The sequence below is a fragment of the Gorilla gorilla genome, chromosome 12 (assembly GCF_029281585.2).
Source record: "Gorilla gorilla gorilla isolate KB3781 chromosome 12, NHGRI_mGorGor1-v2.1_pri, whole genome shotgun sequence".
Lineage (NCBI taxonomy): Eukaryota > Metazoa > Chordata > Mammalia > Primates > Hominidae > Gorilla > Gorilla gorilla.
Window position 1 is genome coordinate 101,517,089 of NC_073236.2, and position 13,989 is coordinate 101,531,077.

At 38.6% G+C, this 13,989-nt stretch overlaps 1 protein-coding gene across 4 annotated transcripts in view; it reads left to right on the forward strand.

Moving 5' to 3' along the window:
• ATL2 (atlastin GTPase 2) overlaps positions 1 to 12,499 on the forward strand; it is an 82,615-nt gene extending 70,116 nt beyond the window's left edge. For 2 of the 4 annotated variants that reach the window (XM_019021384.4, XM_055377734.2), the window contains exons 10-14: positions 7,068 to 7,124; positions 8,062 to 8,133; positions 8,815 to 9,246; positions 10,689 to 10,703; positions 10,799 to 12,499. In XM_019021384.4, coding sequence (XP_018876929.1) covers positions 7,068 to 7,124; positions 8,062 to 8,133; positions 8,815 to 9,246; positions 10,689 to 10,703; positions 10,799 to 10,906 — 684 coding nt within the window. In that variant the 3' untranslated portion in view covers positions 10,907 to 12,499. The remainder of the gene's footprint in view (positions 1 to 7,067; positions 7,125 to 8,061; positions 8,134 to 8,814; positions 9,247 to 10,688; positions 10,704 to 10,798) is intronic. The other 2 variants (XM_019021385.4, XM_055377735.2) reach the window with 1 other exon arrangement.
• The last annotated feature ends 1,490 nt before the right edge of the window (positions 12,500 to 13,989 follow it).

Consider the following 13,989-nt stretch of genomic DNA (forward strand, 5'->3'; position numbering starts at 1 on the left):
TGGGCGACAGAGCAAGGCTCCATTTCAAAAAAAAAAAGAAAAGAAAAGAAAAAAAAGAAGAAAACATTGGGGCAACCCTCCAGGACACTGGTCTGGGAAAAGATTTCTTCAGTAATACCCTGCAAGCACATTATCAAGTTAAAAAGTTTTGCACGTCAAAAAAGTAGCTGGGATTACAGGCAGCTGCCACCATGCCTAGCTGATTTTTGTATTTTTAGTAGAGACAGGGTTTCACCATGTTGGCCAGGCTGGTCTCGAACTCCTGATCTCAGGTGATCTGCCTGCCTCTGCCTTCCAAAGTGCTGGGATTACAGGTGTGAGCCATCATACCTGGCCACCAATGTGTTCTTTTAGTAGTTTCATAGTTTGGGTCTTAGGTTTAAGTCTTTAATCCATTTTGATTTGATTTTTGTATATGGCTAGAGATGGGGTCTAGTTTCATTCCTCTGCATATGGCTATTCAGTTTTCCCAGCACCATTTATTGAAGCCACTGTCATTTTCTCAAAGTTTGTACTGAAGTACAACTTTCAGTACTGTGTAGAATAACAGTGGTGAAAGTGGGTATCCTTGTTTTGTTTCAGATCTTAAAGGAAAGGCTTTCAGTTTTTTCCCAGTTCAGTAAGATACTAGCTGTGGGTCTGTTGTATACAGCTTTTATTATGTTGAGGTCTGTTTCTTCTGTACCTTTTGAGGATTTTTACCATGAAGGGATGTTGAATTTTATCCAGTGCTTTTTCAGCATCAGTTGAAATGGTCATGTGGTTTTTGTCCTTCATTCTGGTGATAACGATGTATCACACTCATTGATTGATTGATTGATTGATTGGTGTATGTTGAACTGTCCTTGCATCCCTGCCTGACCCTAGGTGATGATGAATGATCTTTTTAATGTGTTGTTGAATTCAGTTTGCTAGTATTTTGTTGAGGATTTTTGCAACAATGTTCATCAGGGATATTGGCCTGTAATTTTTTGCTGAGTCTTTGTCTGGTTTTGGTATCAGGGTAATACTGGCCTTGTAGTATTGGTTTGGAAATATTCCCTCCTCCTCTGGTTTTTGGAATAGTTGAGTAGGATTGGTATTAGTTCTTTAAATGTTTGGTAAAATTCAGCAATGAAGCCATTAGCTTTCGGGCTTTTCTTTGTTGGGAGACTTTTTATTATGGCTTTGATCTCGTTACTTGTTATTGGTCTGTATGGGTTTTAGATTTCTTCATGGATCAATCTTGGTAGGTTGTTTATGTCTAGGAATTGATACATTTCTTCTAGGCTTTCCCATTTATTGGCATATAGTTGTTCATGGTAGCCTCTAATGATCCTTTGGATTTCTGTGGTATCAGTTGCAATGTCTCCTTTTTCATCTCTGATTTTATTTATTTGGGTCGTCTCTTTTTTTCTTAGTGTGGCTAAAGGTTTGTTGACTTTGTTTATCTTTTTAAAAAATCAACTTTTTGCTTCATTGATCTTTTGTATTGTTTTTATTTCAATTTCGCTAACTTCTTCTAATTTTGGGTTTAGTTTGCTTTTCCTTTTCTGTTTTTTTAAGATGTATGGTTAGGTTGTTTATTTGAAGTGTTTCCTCTTTTTTGATGTAGGCACTTATTACCATATAGTTTCTTAGTACTGCTTAACGCTGTATCCCATATATTTGGTATGTTGTGTTTCCATTTTCATTTGTTTCAAGAATGTGTTTATTTCTTTCTCAATTTCTTCACTGATCTAGTGGTCATTCAAGAGCCTATTGTATTAATATAATTTCCATGTGTTTGTATAGTTTCCAAAATTCCTCGTTATTAATTTTATTCCATTGTGGTCAGAGAAGATACTTGATATAATTTCAATTTTTTTGATTTTTTTTTTTGAGACCAAGTGTCACTGTTTTGCCCAGGCTGGAGTGCAGTGGAGCAATCTTGGCTCACTGCAACCTCTACCTCCCAGGTTCAAGTGATTCTCCTGCCTCAGTCTCCCGAGTAGCTGAGACTACAGTAACGCACCACCATGCCCAGCTAATTTTTGTATTTTTAGTAGAGATGGGGTTTCACCATGTTGGCCAGGCTGGTCTCAAACTCCTGCCCTCAAGTGGTCCACCTGCCCTCAAGTGGTCCACCTGCCTTGGCCTCCCAAAGTGCTGGGATTACAGGCATGAGCCACTGCGCCCGGTCCTCTTTCTTTAGTTTCTAATAATACTTGCTTTATATATCTGGGTGCTCCAGTGTTGGGTGCATATATGTTTACAATTGTTATATCCTCTTGCTGAATTGATCCCTTTATCATTATATAATGACATTCTTTGGCTGATATAAGTGTAGCTTCTTCTGCTCTTTTTTTTGGTTTCCATTTGCATGGAGTATCTTTTTCCATACCTTTATTTTCAGTCTCTGTGTCTTTATAGATGAAGTGTGTATCACCATTTTTTAAAACCCATTCAGCCACTCTGTGCCTTTTAATTGGAGAGTTTAGCCCATTTACACTCAATGTTACTGATAAGTAAGGAGTTAACCTCTGTCATTTTGTTACTGTTTCCTGGTCTTCCTACCTGCCTGTCTTCCTTTTAGTGAAGGTGATTTTCTCTGGTGGTATGTTTTAATTTCTTTTTATTTTTTGTGTATCTGTTGTATGTCTTTTGAGGTTACCATGAGGTTTGCAACTCTAATATATTTATTTTAAACTGATAACACTGATTGCCTAAACAAACTAAATAACAGGGAAAGAGAAAACTAATAAAAATTCTACACTTTAACTTCATCCCCCCACTTTTTAAACTTTTCGTTGTTTCTATTGATAGTATACTGTCTATGTCTGGAAAAGTTGTGGTTGTTAATATTTTTATAGGTTCGTCTTTTAGTCTTTCTACTCAGGATATGAGTAGTTTACACATCACAATTAGTGTTAATAATATTCTCTTTTTCTGTGTATTTACTATTCCCAGTGAGTTTTGGACCTTCAAATCATTTCTTATTGCTCATTAAAATCCTTTTCTTTCAGATTGAAGAACTCTCTTTAACATTTATTGTAGGACAGGTCTGATGTTGATAAAATTCCTCAGCTTTTGTTTGAGCAAGTCTTTATTTCTCCTTCATGTTTGAAGTATTTTCACTGGATATACTATTCTAGGAAAAATGTTTTTTTCCTTCAGCACTTTATGTCATGCTACTCTCTCCTGGCCTGTAAGGTTTCCGCTGAGAAGTCTACTCCCAGATGTGTTGGAACTCTTTTGTATGTTGTTTGTTTCTTTTCTCTTGATGCATTTAGAATCCATTCGTGCTTCTTGTTGTTGTTGTTGTTGTTGTTTAATAGAAATGGGGCCTTGCTATGTTTAACAGGCTGGTCTCCAACTCCTGGCCTCAAGTGATCTCCCACCTCAGTCTCCCAAGGTGCTGAGATTACAGGTGTGAGCCACCGTGCCTGGCCTGTTGTTGTTTTTAATAGAAACGTCATTTCTCTATGTTGGCCAGGCTGGTCTTGAACTCCGGGGTCAGGCAGTTCCCCCACCTTGACCTCCCGAAGTGCTGGGATTACAGGTATGAGCCACCATGCCCAGCCAGGATCCATTCTTTACCCTTGACCTTTGGGAGTTTGCTTGTTACATGTCTTGAGGTAGTCTTATTTGGGTCAAGTCTGCTTGGTGTTCTATAATCTTTTGTTCTTAAATATTGGTATCTAGGTTTGGGTAGTTCTTTGTTATTGCTTTGTATAAACTTTCTACCCCTGTCTCTTTAGCTACTCCTCTTTAAGGCAATGAACTCTTAGATTTGCCCTTTTGGGGCTATTTTCTAGATCTTGTAGGCATGCTTCATTCTTTTTCATTCTTTTTTCTTTTGTCTCAGCTGTGTATTTTCAAATAGACTGTCTCCAGGCTGACTAATTCTTCTGCTTGTTCAGGTCTTGTGTTAAGCTCTGAGGCTGGGTGAGGTGGCTCATGCCTGTAATCCTAGCACTTTGGGAGGCTGAGGTGGGCAGATCACTTGAGACCAGTCTGGGCAACATGGTGAAACCTTGTCTCTACAAAAAAATACAAAAATTAGCCAGGCATGATGGCGCATGCGTGTAGTCCGGGCTACTTGGGACACTGAGGTAGGAGGATCCTTTGAGCCTGGGATGCAGAGGTTGCAGTGAGCCAGGATTGCACCATTGCACTCCAGTCTGGGAGACAGAGCAAAACCCTGTCTCAAAAAAATAAAATAAAAAAGAGGTTTGGATGCATTCTTCAGTATGTCAGTTGCATTTTTCGGATCCAGGATTTCTGCTTTATTCTTTATAATTATTTCAGTCTCTTTGTTCACTTTATCTGAAAGGATTCTGAATTCCTTCTCTGTGTTATCTTGAATTTCTTTGAGTTTCCTCAGAACTGCTATTTTGAATTCTCTGAAAGGTCAGTTGTATCTATCTCTCCAGGATTGGTCACTGGTGCTTTATTTCAGTTTGTTTAGTGAGGTCATGTTTTCTTGGATGGTCTTGATGCTTGTGAATATTTGTTGGTGTCTGGACATTGAAGAGTTAGGTATTTGTTATAGTCTTTGCAGTCTGGGCTTGTTTGTTCCTGTCATCCTTGGGAAGGCTTTCTAACTATTTGAAGGGACTTGGGTGTTGTGATCTTGGTCACTGCAGCTGTATCTGCATTAGGGACATTTCAAGCCCATAATGCTGTGGCTCTTGCAGATTTGTAGAGGTACTGCCTTGGTGCTCTTGGGTAAGATCCAGGAGAATTCCCTGGATTACCAGACAGAGACTCTTGTTCTCTTCCATTACTTTCTCCCAAACAAATGGAGTCTCTGTCTCTGTGCTGAGCTGCCTGGAGCTGGGGGAGGGGGTGACACAAGCACCATTGTGGCCACCATCCCTGGGACTTCACTGGCTCAGACCTGAAGCCAGCACAGCAATGGGTCTTGCCCCAAGGCCCATTGTGACTATTGTGTGGTTCTTGCCTTGGTCAGTCAAAGCCCAGAGGTTCTACAATCAGCAGGTGGCAAATCTAGCAAGTTCCCTCCGGCCTTGGGTGGGTCCAGAGATGCTCTCTGGTGATCCGCCTGCCTTGGCCTCCCAAATTGCTGGGATTACAGGTGTGAGCCACCGCACCTGGCCTTTCTCTCCTTTACTCAAGCAGAAGGAGACTCTCCTCATAGCCACAACATCTGGGAATGTGCTGGGTCACACCTGAAGCCAACACATTTCTGAATCTCACCCAAGGCCCATAGTGAGTACTGCCTGGCTACCACTACTGCTTATTCAGAGCCCAAAGGCTCTTGAGTCAGCAGGTGATGAACCCTGCCAGGACTTGGTCATACCCCTCAAGACAGTGGGTTCCCTTCCAGCCCAGGATGTGTTTAGAAATCGTGTCTGGGAACTGGGGACTGAAATTGGGGCCTTAGGGCTCTGCCTTATGCCGCATTCTACTTTGGCTGAGCTGGTATCCAAATTGCAAGACAAAGTCCTCTTTACTCTCCCCTCTCCTCTCCTCAAGCAGAAGGAAAGACTCTCTCTCAGAGCTGTGAACTACACTGCCTGAGCTTGTGTAGGGGGAGTGACACAAGCAGTCCCTTGGCTGCCCCAGCTGGTGTCTTACTATATCATATGCACCCCAGGTCCGCTGGCTCTGACCCCAGCCCAGCACCAGGACCTGCCCAGGAATTGCAGTCCTTGTGGCCTAGACGGCCTTTCAAGTTTATTCAGGACCTCAGAGCACTATAGCCCATGGTGGCAGGACTGGCTGCCTAGGGCTGGTCTAAATTCTTCCTCCATGGGTGCTGGCTGAGTTCTTTCCACTGTGGCAGGGCAGCGCTGAGTTTCAATGCAAAAATTCCACAGTCACTGCTTTTGCCTTCCCTAAGCACATAGATTGTCTCTCCACACCATGTGGTTGCTGCTGAGAGGATGGGGGACGGGTGGTGTAGGTGATTCAAGACTATTTTTCACATCCTCTTCAGTGCCTCTTTCAGTGATCTGAAGTTAAAACCAGGTACTGTGATTGCTCACCTGATTTTTGGTTCTTATGAAGGTGGTTTTTTATGTAGATAGTTGTCAATTTGATATTCCTTGGAGGTGGTGATCACTGGAGGCTTCTATTTGGCCATCTTGCTCTGCCTCCTTCCCAGTTATGAATGAATCTTGTCAGTGGAAAGTTGAGATGAGCCAGGCACGGTGGCTCATGCCTGTAATCCCAGCACTTTGGGAGGCTGAAGTGGGCGAATCACCTGAGGTCGGGAGTTCGAGACCAGCCTGGCCAACATGGTGAAACCCCGTCTCTCCTAAAAATACAAAATTAGCTGGATGTGGTGGCGCATGCCTGTAATCCCAGCTACTCGGGAGGCTGAGGCAGGACAGTTGCTTGAACCCAGGAGGCGGAGGTTGTGGTGAGCTGAGGTCGTGCCGTTGCACTCCAGCCTGGGCAATAAGAGCGAAATTCCGTCTCAAAAAAAAAGAAAGTTGAGATGAAAGACCCTATATGGACTTCTAACAAACTCTTACCTTTTCCTGCTTACTCTTAAACCACAAATTAGTTTTTTTTTTTTTTTTTTTCCTTCTTGAGCTGAAATACAATTTAAGCTGGTCAAAGTAAAATACTGGATAAAATTGTTTCTTCAGCTGGATGTGGTGGCACACACCTTGTAGTTTCAGCCACTTGGAAAAATGAGGCAGGAGGATCACTTGAGCCCAGGAATTCGAGGTTGCAGTAAGCTGTGATCATCCCACTGCACTCCAGCCTCAGTGTCAGGGTGAGACCCCATCTCTAAAGAAAGAGAAAAAAAAGTTTTTTAAAAATATTAAAACACTGGCAATAGGGGGTAATTGTGAATTTCTTTTCATAAAGAAGATGGCATTTTATATCTAACTTTGAGTTATAACTTTTATGTTATATTTGTTATAGAAATACCTAGGATATTATTTAGCAGCATATAATTTAATAATATTGAGAATAGGGTTAACTTTGTTGGAATAAGGTGATTTTTAAAGCCTAGAATTTACTTTTAATGGTGTTAATTATTTTTATATTTAATGACTTTTCTTTCTTTGGGGATGTGGAGCCAAATTGCATAATCTGTCAGTCTAACAAATCTTCTCCCTTTTTAGGCTTACATCAAAATCTATCAAGGAGAAGAACTTCCACATCCAAAGTCCATGCTTCAGGTAGAGAGAGTGATATGTGTTGTACATATACTTATTTATGAGGGAGAATAAAAATCTTTGCTTTAGAGAGAAATGCTGAAACTGGGGGGTGCTTTTTTGCATGCAAATACATTTTGCTTAAGGCCGTATGTGTCATGGGTCCTAAGGTTTCATACAATTTTTTTTTTGTAACTTCAGATTGTAGGCCTTCCATGTGTCCAGGCCACCAGAAATAAGAGTCCTCAGTACCTTCTCTTCAGATGCTCAAAGTATAGGAAAATTTCTGTTTGATAAGATGGCTTAATGTGGGCCTCTCTGAACTAAGCTGCTTCTATTCTGAGTCTTTGACAATGAATGTTGTTTGGAATAAGTCTTATTTTTATTTGGTGTTAATGATTTAGAGCTACTTCTAGTGAATATAGTCTCATTTCTTTTTCTGTCTTTCAAATGGTGTTCTTTTGGGACAGTGTCATTTTAACCCATTCATATTTTAAAACATTTACTACTTAGGCTGTTTTTCCGTTTTATAGTAGATTAAACAGTATTTGCTGATAAAACTTTGTGCAGTAAGTTTTGTGGGTTTGAAAATGTCTTGTACAATACTGATTATGAGAGAGAGAACCATATGGGTAATTCTCGATTCCTAACACCTGGAGATCCACATATTTTAGGGTTATATCTATTTATCTTTAGCCATTTCCTGAGCATATGTGGTGTTTTCTACAGACACACTTTAACATCAACCTAAGCAAAACAAAATCAGGCAGGCAGTCCTATTAGAACCACTTACCATTATATCCTTTATACGAACGTTCCCTTGCATAGGAAAGAAAAACTGGAAGTTACTTTCTCTGGTTCATTTTCAGACTTGTTTATTGTACATAACTTATTGTGTTAATCAGAATTTTTAGAGTCATAGAGTATTTTTTGCATAATAATGGCATATTTTATTTTTTAGGCAACAGCTGAAGCTAATAATCTTGCTGCAGTAGCAGGAGCAAGAGATACCTATTGTAAAAGTATGGAACAGGTTTGTACCTAAAATTTAAATTTGATGCTGGAGTGAGAAGATTTTTAAATTTAAAAAAAAAATTTTTTTTTTAAATTTTTAAATAATTGAGCTAATTTGTGCAGCTTATGGTACATTATTCCCTAATTCCCCTTTGTGGTCTTTGCTGGAAATAAACTATAAGAAAATAATTCACATTATTAGAGAGCAGAATTTGAGTTAGTAAATTATTATATAAACTCTACTGAAATATCTTCTGACAAATGTGTGATTTAGAGTGCTGTTATTAGTGACTTCTGATGTTAGTAGCATTAGCTTAAGGCCAGTAGCAGTTTCTGTACTTGCTTGCTCAAACATTAAAATATATTTTTGGGGCATTATCATCTTTTAACCGTTCTCTTGCCAGCAATTTTGTGTGCTGTTATGGTGTATGATGGTCAAGTGAAGGCAGATACAGAGCGCAGTGTAAAATTTTTTTGTCTTCAGTTTCAGTTAGTCATATTTGGAAAATGATTTTGCTTGAGTAGGTTCAACATATAAACAATAACTAGATTATGATAACCTGTGAGGTATTGTAAGTGAGTTTAAAACTGACTCAATCATGTAAGTGGTTTGACTTTCTGAGACTAAAAACTATGAACAGGAACTTCTTTCAAGTGTTAATTATTTCTAGCATGTAATACTGTAATTCTGTCTGTCTAGGTATGTGGAGGAGACAAGCCTTACATTGCGCCTTCAGATCTGGAGCGAAAACACTTGGATCTCAAGGAAGTGGCGATAAAACAGTTTCGTTCAGTAAAAAAGATGGGTGGAGATGAGTTCTGCCGTCGTTATCAGGACCAGCTTGAAGCTGAAATTGAAGAAACCTATGCAAATTTTATAAAGCACAATGATGGCAAAAATATCTTCTATGCTGCTCGTACCCCAGCCACACTGTTTGCGGTCATGTTTGCTATGTATATAATCTCAGGACTGACTGGCTTCATTGGCCTAAACTCTATAGCTGTCTTGTGTAACCTTGTCATGGGGTTAGCACTGATATTTCTTTGTACTTGGGCATATGTTAAATACTCTGGGGAGTTCAGAGAAATTGGAACAATGATTGATCAGATTGCTGAAACACTGTGGGAACAGGTTGGTATCTATCTTTTGGTTTTTTAGTGACTAATCTTATTTTCCTGTGACTTTCCATCCTTTGCAGTATTTGTACTCCGACTTTGCCTTCATGTGAGGAATGTCAAAAGGATGTCTTCTGTTTTGTTCAGATGTAGAATCTTTATGAATTGAAGATTTTTTCTTTAAAGTTATAATTTTAATGTACTTTGGTTAGCCTAAATCTGTACTATCCTCTGGATAGATTCTTAGTTGTAGGCCTGATTATATCAGACGGTGGGCAGGGTCAGAGTCTGTAATGATTTTTTTCTTTGAGGAAAGAAAATATAAACAATGAATGATTTTCAAGGTAAGGAAAAGAAGTTTGGAAGTGGTGCTTTCAGAAAGCAAAAGAAGTTTCTTCCTAATATTGGCAAGCAGCAATGCAGGAGAAATGCTGGATGGTAGACAGGTCTTCATTGCCTTCCATGAAGATGGTAGTGATTTCCTGATGTACTATGAGGAACAATCCCGTAGGGATTTCTTACCAAGGAAACTTTGACCTTTGTGTTATGGAAATATTAATTAGTAAAGCAAAGCGCCATGAACAGAGAACGATGCTCCGTCGTAATCTTTTACCTCGAACCAGAATTCAAAGCCCCAGGCTGTGAACTCTTGCCTGCAAGTATCTGCTAAGGAAAGCCATTTTGTGTATCTTCCTCCGGTGTGCTGGAATTACCTGTGGACCGCTTATGGATGTCATTAAGATGATCTTCGTGAAATACTTGAACATCATGTCAAGGACCAGAATGAAAGCTACAGTTATTAATGACGAACGCTATAATAGGCATTTGAGATGCCATTTTTGGGCTCATGAAATATTGAGCTTATTTTGAAGATCTAGGATATGCAGGTCCATGTTTGTTTTGGCTATAAACTTGAAGACTGAAGAAGCAGAACATTTTTTTGAAGAAAGTTGATTGGATATTGACTTTTCTTGTAATGATGTTATTTTATAAAGTGACCCACTATATTAATTTGGATTTTGTGTTTACTCTTTAGAGAAATGCTCTATTGAGATCCGATTGGGAAGTTTATGTTTGGATATTTATTCTATTTAAATTTTTATCTCAATCTCACTACTTGATGTTTCTTTGATATCTTCTAATAGAAGATGGATGCAAAGCTATCGCAACTTCACTTTTAAGAAAAAATTAGCTATTTTAAAATTTTGGATCATTTTCTGCAATATAATTTTCAATAATTGTACAATATCTTCTTTTGAGAAATATTCATCTCTTAAACAGCATTGATTCTAGGATTTTGGAGGTACCATTATTACAAAACAATTAAATGGAAGAATCTAAAGTGTATAAAATCATTTTCAGTATAGTTTAGGTAAGGTAATCAGCTAGTCAGAGATCTGTGCTGTGTCAACAAACCTTGTCTAAATTTCTTTGCATTTCTCTTTTCTTTTGCTTCAGAGGAGTCCCAGGAAGGTGAGAAACCTACAGTCTCAAATTCTTGTAGTCTTAAACTCTTTAGCTTCAAGGCACTCTGATTCATTCTCCTAACAAATCACTTCATGTTTTAGGTGTTTTCCAAACTGTTTGAAGTTACTAGACGTCGAATGGTTCACCGTGCTCTTTCATCAGCACAGCAACAGAGACTGTCATCCAACAATAACAAGAAGAAAAATTAGACAGTATTTTTAACCTTTTTCTCTATCTGAAGTGTTCACACTTACACATGTAGGACAATAAGCAGGACCGTCTGGGCCGGTCTGCATAAATGCTGTATACATACCAGATTTGATGCTGCATATAGGGTATGGAATTGCACATCCATCTCATAGGAATTGTAAATGGTTTGAATAAGAGGAAAGTAATTTTTGTTGCGTTATAAAATGTCTAGTAGCATCATAAGTTTTTTTGAGAGAAGCATCTTTTTATTTCCCATATTCCTGGTTATTTTCATCATTGCTTTGAATTGAATTTTTATATCTATTTTTATATGTAACTCTTTTTTTACCTCATGTTTTTGTTTGTTTTGCACATTTCTCATACCACAGGTATTGAAGCCCCTGGGTGATAATTTGATGGAGGAAAACATAAGGCAGTCTGTAACAAACTCTATCAAAGCAGGCCTGACTGACCAGGTGTCTCATCATGCCAGATTAAAGACAGACTGACAGTTCATCTCCTCACGGACTCCACTCTTTTTTTTTCATGCTTGCTGTACAATGAGAACTCAAATAAAAATAAACCAAAGTTTACAATCAACTGTAGAAGTAGTTTAGTGTAACTGGCTTCACAGATGGCTGCCACAGAGTGTGAAGATTGTTTGTTAGTTTTAAGCATTCTTTTAATGGCTCCTAAGACATATGCAGATGGACTGAGGAGCATTGGTTAATCATGCACCTTTGTGCCATGTTTAATTCTTTTATTCTTTTTACTTAATCTAATGTTAGTGAATTTGTCTTATGTAAAAGGATATTTCAGGGAAATATTTTCAGAAATCTATTTAGAGTCTCTTTAACACAGTGTCCCATTGAAATTTTAATTTTTAGAGAATTTATGAATCACTGTTTCAAGAACCAGATTGGAAAGACAATGAAGCCTTTATTGAGCCACTACATTAAAAGTATATATTGCTTTACTGCCTTCAATACCAGTATTACATAAATGCATGTATCAGAAACTTCACAGAAATTACATGACAACTCTTGTAGCTAAGAAAGTAATTCTGAGGTGTACATTTGTCTTGCCTTTTTAAATTTATAAACTTGCCCTAAAAGGAGATGCATATCTGGGAAACTGAACTGTCTTTTTGCAGTTTAGCCTTCATGTACATAAAATATGCCATTAATTTTATTGGGGAAGAAATTCCATCCAAAAATGTTGCCTACAGCTATGAGTTAAGAGTGTCTGTACAGTGTGTAGCTTTTATTTTCTAAAATCACAGATAGGGCATGTATATGACTTATAAATATATAAATACAATTTTGTATTAAAAGTTTTGTAGTTTATGGCAAAATCTGGTCCTGTGGTAGGCTAAATAAGTACAGTCCCTGTGAAAGGAATGTTTGTGGCTCATGTCAGTGTGTGAATGCATAGATAATTTGAAGTTTTTGATATATTTGTGATATTTATCTTGAGCACTGCAATCTCACCCCCCCCCCACCAAGGGAATTCAATGGGAATGTTTATTGTGACTTTGTCCTCTGTTGCATTTTAAAGTTATTTCCTGTAATTTATTTTCAGTACATAATTAAAAATTTGTTGTATATATAAAATGAAACTTGTGATTCTTTTTTAAGGAATTTTTCAAGTATGTATTCCACTTCATAAACCACATTTGTTTATAGTGAAAAGAGCATGAGCAGGAAACGCCCCAGTTGAGAGCTCTAAGGCGTTGTACCTCAAAGCTAAGCTTGTAAAAAGTTACTTTTCTGTGTCTGTCTCTATAAGGGAAAACCTATGATTAGCCTAGTTGTAGATGGGGATTATTCTTTCTCTCTCTCTTTTTTTTTTTTTTTGGTGGTATATGTAAGGCTAGCATTTTTTCAATACTTTTGTGGTCTTCTTTGTGAACACCGATTAAAGTACCTAGTTTTGTTTGTTTCGTTTTTGAGACGGAGTCTCTCTCTGTCACCCAGCCTGGAGTGCAGTGGCGGGATCTTGGCTCACTGCAACCTCCACCACCTGGGTTCAAGTGATTCTCCCGCCTCAGCCTCCTGAGTAGCTGGGACTACTGGTGCGTGCCACCATGCCCGGCTAATGTTTTCTATTTTAAGTAGAGATGGGGTTTCACCGTTTTAGCCAGGATGGTCTCAATCGCCTGACCTTGTGATCCGCCTGCCTCGGCCTCCCAAAGTGTTGGGATTACAGGCGTGAGCCACCGCGCCCGGCCCTTAGTTTGCTTTTTAAGCGAAGAGATTGCAGGTGTTGAGTTGCATGTGTGAAAACTCTGAATTTACTTTGGTTGATACATCTTCGCTCCCACTCCCATTCAGATTCTGTTTTTATATGGATTGTATTTGTTTTCATCTGTATTAAATTGCTAACTTATCTGTTCTTAAAGAATCCACCTGAAAAGTGTCTTTTTATTTCTTCTGCCACCCTGTTTTATGAATGCTGTGGACTGTTTTTTATGAATGAAAAAATAATTTGTTGTATAATAGCAGATTTTCTGAAATTAAAGACAGCTTACTTTTAAAAAGTTATAAAATCTAGACCATTGGCTTTCTTACATTTCTTATCGGAAAAGAGTGCTTTCCTCAAAGAAGACATTTCTCTACAGGATTTAAGTCCATTTCACACTTTTAAGCTTTAGCCTAAACATTCATGTCCTGGATTCCCTCCTTTCCTGTAACTTGACCAGAATGGATCTGCGCATCTCAGGTTTTTTCCATTCATGTCATAGTCGTGGAGTGAGGATGAAAATTAGCTTGAGTTGCTGTGCCTCTGGTAGCCATCTTCTCACTTGGCCAGAGATTACTCATCAAATGACTATTGTACTTGGATTCTGTTGGGAGCCTCTGCCATAAAGAGAATGCGACTTTGGGGAGTCTTCCAGTTATTGGTTCCTGTCAAAGCTAGATTAGGGGTTTCCCAGGCAGCACAGAGAATTGCTCCCTTACCTTCTCTACTGAAGTCTTAGATCCTAGGAACTCCTGTCTTTCAGATTTACATTTTGCTGGAAGTTAGACCGAGGAATTGAGCTGCCCTTAATGTACTCAGTGAAATACAACTTTTATGTCCTTTTAGGATTGTGAAATCTGCA